We start from the raw sequence: 5,876 nt of genomic DNA, 5'->3' as shown, positions 1-5,876 counted from the left end.
CCGAGGCGTTGGAATTGGATTATAACCTCAGGAGCCCCCCCCCCTCCCCATCTCATTTCGCGCGAGAGAATACGACTGAGACTTCCAGTCTCCTAGAGGCACCCGAGGAAAAAAATGAGGACACATGCACGATAACAAGACAACCCAGGAAAAATATTCAACACACCCTCCCCACGCACTCTTACTATGGATTACACGCCCGTCTGATCCGATTTACAGATAAATATCGTGATATATTCATATATAACTTTCTTCTTTAAACTCTTTAATAGAATACAACGATTAGACACCGTCCTAATAACTCTGTTAAATCCATTCTTAAATATCTTCATACATCTCGTTAATTTGACAGCGAAGAGAGTGATTATGTATTTTCATCTTGTCGGGGAATGGCTCACGTGGAATGAATTTTTTCGTCGAGACCCAGAGAAATTGTTCATTCGAATAAAATAAATAATTTTGAAAAGTAGAGAAATGTCTTTTTTATTTGTAATAATTCTTCATTTAGATCAAATAAATCGTTCATTTCGCACGATTAAAATATTTTTGTCAGAATGAACATGTGACTGTATCAATTTCCGACGAAAATATTGTTGAAGTGAATGAGAAAAATAGAAAAGCGTTTTGTCATTTAATCAAATGCGCCATTTCTTTGGGTATCGATTTATTTTTATCCCTAATTAACTTGGCTTTTTTCATCTTTTTCCTCTAGACCCAGAGTAATTCGTCATTCGACTAAAATAAATAGTTTTAAAAATAGAGAAAATTCTTTTCGACGTTTAACAATCATTTACTTTTATCAATTAAATCGTTCATTTCACATGATCAAAACATTTTGATAAGAATGAATACGGGAGAATGTTGTTTAAATGAATAGGAAAAATAAAAAACATTTTTTTCTTTTAATCAAATGCGCCATTTCTCTGGGTATCGATTTACTTGCGTCCCGTGACGAGCGATCGGTTACGTGGGCTTTTTTTTAGGAAAATAGGGGGACCGCAACCAAAAGTGATTATGTATTTCCAGGTTTTTGAGGTATTGTTCACGTGGAATGAGTCTTTTTGTCTAGACCCAGAGTAATTCTTCATTTGAATACAGTAAATATTTTTTAAAACTAGAGAAATTTCTTTTTGATATGTAGTGATCATTTATTTGATCAATTAAATCGTTCATTTCACATGATCAAAACATTTTGATAAGAATGAATACGTGAAAATGTTGTTTAAATGAATAGGAAAAATAAAAAACATTTTTTTCTTTTAATCAAATGCGCCATTTCTCTGGGTATCGATTTACTTTTGTCCCGTGACGAGCGGTCAGTTACGTGGGCTTTATTTTTTCGAGGAAAACAGGGGGACCGCAACTCGACTGATTGTGACTCAAACTACCCAATCCGGCTACCTTAGATCTCGTAGTTACGGAATTTGTTGACCACCTCGCTGGACGCCTGCGAGTCCCAGTTGACATCGCGACGTGCGCCGTAATGGATATTGACACCACCCTCCGAGGCACGACGGTGTGCATTCGCTGATGGCTGGCCTCTTACGTGACCTGGAGATCCACCGGGACCACTTGCATCCGGTAGCATCCTATCCTTGGTCTTTGGTGTGCTCCAGTGCATCGACTGTGAGCAAATGTTTTTACGTTAACTCGGGATTTATTGCTCGATCGTTTGGGAAAATGAAGGCGGTTTCAGGGGTTTCAATGTCTGAGGGAAGAGGAAGAAACTTCTCTCGAAAACATTTCCCTTAAAAATATGAGGAAAAGGGTCTAAGCCTCAATAATTTTTTAAGAAATGTAAGATAATTTTACTTCAATTAATTTTTCACGAATTTTTCGGCTGTAAAGTTAATCTCGAAGTGCTTTGGCCATTTTTTTCATGAGATTCTCCGGAATATGTTTGCAGTTGAATGTCAGAGCTGTCATTTAAACTCCGTTCGACTGCGGGTCACCAAACGTTTTGCGGTGATTTTATTATTCAAAGTTCAAAGGTTTAAATTTAATCCTCAATTTTTAATCGTTGGGGAATATCTTTTAAATTGGGGAGAAAACGATTTTTAGTAAAAATCTCTGAATTCCAGAATATTTCCACTTACTCTAGGGACATTTCCTTTATAAATATGAAGAAAAGGTTCCAATTGGCAGTAATTTTTTGTGAAATCTAGAATTTTGCTTCAATTAATTTTACTTCTTGAATTCAGAACTGTTTCGTTCTTGAATTCACAATTTTTTCGATTGTAAAATTATTCATGAAAAAATGATTGAAAACTGCAAATTTTTGTTCAATTATTCTGGGAAAATCAATTATAAAATCAAATAAATTCATGGTTTTATTCTCAAATTAATGGAAAATTAAAATAACTTCAGGTTTTATGTTGCTTAAAAATTTGTAATTCCCCCAAACTTTCATAAAAACCCAAAATCCTTAAATTGAAAATTCACAATTTCATGAAAAAATGCCTGAAAACTTGGAATTTCATTCCATTACCCTCTGGAAATCAATTAAATCCAAAAAATCATGACTTTATTCCCAAATTACTCGAAAATTCGAGTGGCTTGTCGTTTCACGTTCCCTCGAATTTTCATTAAAAAATTCACAATTCCCCTAAATGTTCCGAAAAAATTTGAAATTTCCAAGCCCTTTCCCCCGCACTAAAATTCCCGTCACTCCCTGAAAATGACCCCAAGTCCCCCCCAAAACTCCAACGTCCCCCAAACTGAAAGTAAAAAAACTGCCACTCCAATTCCCCCTCAAAAACAAAAATGTCAATTAACATAAAAACGTCAAATCTGACCTGATGTACATGCTCTTTCATGCCGACCCACTGCTTATAACTTATAGCAACCCCACTGCGTCGCCATTTATCATAGTTACTTCTCTTCTCCGGGTCACAGAGTATCTCCTTAGCATTCTGCGATTAAAATAAAACCAGTCATAAACATTAACCTCCCCAGTTAAATGAACGACAATCAAAACGACGTGATTACGCCGTAACAGCAGTGATACACGTCATTACCTTGAGCTGCTGAAATTTGGCCTCTGCCTCCTTGTTACCCTCATTCTTGTCAGGATGATACTGGAGCGCTAGCGTTTTGTACTCAGCGGTTATTTGCTCAACCTTGAGAACAATCCAATCGGATTAATTGCAATTAGCTCTCGTTACATCGAGACTGCAAACGTGAAAAGCCCTGAGGCGATTCAATCGCGCTCAATAAAAATCCATAAAAAATAATTCTACTCACACTGGAGGATTCGTCGCACCCCAGGAGGGCGTAAAAGTCCTCGTCGTCGCTCCGCTTATAATTGATAGCGTCTTCAACACTCATTTTACCCCCAAACGTCGAAATTCCGAAGTAAAAAGCTCTAGTTTTCGGAAATTTAAAAACCAAATTTTGGAATTTTGGAATTTTTAATTTGTTTTCCCAACACTCCGATGATTTCAACTTCACGAAACTCGAGTTTATGTTCAAATTCACTATTGTTTTTCACCTGTTGCCTTGAGCGCGCGTATAGGTCCGTAGTGTTGACGCGAATGATGACAAAAAGCCGCTCCGAGGCCCGGAAAGTCCCTATTCCCCGGGAAATCCGTCGTCCCGCGCGAGCGCACTCCTGGTCAGTCGTTAAATCCTGTAGCTGCGCAGTGATACTGTATTCAACCAGTCATATACATTCACTATTTTACGTCAGAAGAGTAATGAAGGGGAGACTGTGACAATTCAGCGCTGGGTTTTTCCACTATTGTTTTCAATTTTCCCGTTAATTCACGAGGATTTCTAGTCGGTTTTCGGTTGGGTGCGGGGATGTGGGGACACTTGAACTACATACACGTGACTTTCACTTGGGTATGACAGCGGAGACCTCGGGACCGAGAGATCGCGGCTGGTATCGTCTGGATATTTTCTTAGAAACACTCGCGGTGGCCGCGATGGGGGACCTGGTGGGGGGCTTCATGCGGGAATTGTGGAATCGACGTTCAATTGGCCGTGGAAGGTCGATGAAACGTCCGTTCGCAAGCAATTGAAAACGGTAATTGGAACGCTCTCGGTTTGATGGCTGGGCTGGGGATTTTTCAGGCTCATCGGTAGCGTTTTTTCAGCGTTTTTTTATTGGGATTAATCCGACGATTCGCTGATAGAGAATTTTTTTAATAATATTATTGAGGTATCAGTAATCCACCGTTGAAGCCACCATTCAATCAATTCAGAACATTTTTTTTAGCTATTGTGGGACAGCCGATTTTTCAAAAAAATTCGAGAATTAAAAAACTAATGAATAACTTAATAACGAATTATTCATCAATGAGTAACAAAAAATTCAGTAATTAATTTATTCTCAACATATCCTATGTCCAAGATGAATATTTGTAAAAAGGGAATGAAACCGTGGGTTTCAATGCATTCAATTTTTGGAGATTTCTCCACTGGTTGCAGCAGAGTTGATGGGCAAACATGCCTTGTGATGCAGTTTTACTGAGCGCCAAGGGCGACGTTTGATGCGCGGGTCACCCCCACTGCCAACACATGGGACACGTGTTTGACAGACATTGCAGGACAATGCGTTTGGGTTTGACTATGACTGCAGGCGCCCGATGGTCGAACTATGAACATGTGATTTTTAGCTCTGGTCATTCTCAAATTTTGTACATTCTAGATACTTTCCCGCTTGTTTCTGTTGTTATGAAATCGATTTCCGGTGAATGTTGGATGTTGAATGTTGAATGTTCAATGCTGAATGGTGAATGTTGGATGTTGAATATTCAATGTTCAATATTAAATGGTGAATGTCGAATATTAATATTCAGTGTTCAATGATGAAAGTTCAGTGTTCAATGCTGGATGTTGAATATTCAATGTTCAATATTTAATGTTGAATGGTGAATGTTGAATTTTGAATGATAAATACTCAATGTCCAATGTTTGATATTCAATGGTGAATGTTGAATATTGAATGTTTAATGTTGAATGGTGAATGTGGAATATTAATATTCCGTGTTCAATGCTGAATATTGAATGGTCCATGTTGAATGTTGGATGATAAATGTTTAATGTCCAATGTTGAAATAATTAAATATTGACCGGTGAATGCTGGATGTTGAATATTCAATGCTCAATATTTAATGTTGAATGTTCAATGTCCAATATTTAATATTCAACGCTGCATGTTGAATAGTGAATATTGAATGGTGAATGCTGGATGTTGCAATATTCAGTGCCGAATGTTGAATTTTCACCGATAGATGTTAGATATCCGATGTCGAATGGTAACTGCTGACTATTAAATATTCCGCAATGCATGCTCAGTGTCCAATGCTGAATGCTGAATGTTGCATATTGACCATCCAATGTTGAATGTTGAATATTCAGCACTCAACATTTCCCGTTCGATATTAAATGTTCACCCTCTCTAATACCCTCCGGCACCCCATAAACACGGCAGTCCACCTCTCCCGCCGAATCCCAAGCGCGTGAACCCCCGATAATGGAAATCCCCGTGATCAACATCACCGTTACTCCCCGGTCCACCACCAGGCCCACCGTTGTCACGGACTGGGCGGTGCGTAGACATCAGTTCAGCCAGATGCGTGGGTGAATGGGTGGGCACACTTTACCGTGACTACCGCATGAGCTCCTCACTCCCTCTCTCTCTCTCTCTCTCTCTCTCCCTCTCTCCCTCCGGCTCGTTAGTTCGTGAAGCTTAGGGGGTCCACCATGAAGAAGAAGAAGAAGTAGAGGTAGCAAAAGAAAGACCTAAAGAGGAGGAAAAGAGAACTAAACACGCTCACATGCTCACTGGGGCTCTCTCCCCTTCGGCTTCCTTTCCTTCTTCCGTCTGTCAGTTTATTCAGTGTTGTTCAGTGTGCGCCAACGTGTGTGCC

At 39.2% G+C, this 5,876-nt stretch overlaps 1 protein-coding gene across 2 annotated transcripts in view; it reads right to left on the bottom strand.

The window, feature by feature from the left end:
* Window positions 1–3,868, bottom strand: part of LOC107040280 (J domain-containing protein) — an 11,294-nt gene extending 7,426 nt beyond the window's left edge. The window contains exons 1-4 of one of the 2 annotated variants that reach the window (XM_015260303.1): window positions 3,244–3,868; window positions 3,018–3,119; window positions 2,796–2,912; window positions 1,402–1,624 (exon numbers count right to left, since the gene is read on the bottom strand). In XM_015260303.1, coding sequence (XP_015115789.1) covers window positions 1,403–1,624; window positions 2,796–2,912; window positions 3,018–3,119; window positions 3,244–3,327 — 525 coding nt within the window. In that variant the 5' untranslated portion in view covers window positions 3,328–3,868 and the 3' untranslated portion in view covers window position 1,402. Of the gene's footprint in view, window positions 1–244; window positions 1,625–2,795; window positions 2,913–3,017; window positions 3,120–3,243 lie in introns of those variants that run through there. The other variant, XM_015260302.1, reaches the window with a different exon arrangement.
* Between the last annotated feature and the right edge of the window lie 2,008 nt (window positions 3,869–5,876).

This window comes from Diachasma alloeum, unplaced genomic scaffold (genome assembly GCF_001412515.2).
Source record: "Diachasma alloeum isolate Michigan unplaced genomic scaffold, Dall2.0 Dall_scaffold_00326, whole genome shotgun sequence".
NCBI classification, from domain to species: Eukaryota; Metazoa; Arthropoda; class Insecta; order Hymenoptera; family Braconidae; genus Diachasma; species Diachasma alloeum.
The sequence above is the reverse complement of the archived record's forward strand: the minus strand, read 5'-3'. Positions and strand labels throughout refer to the sequence as shown.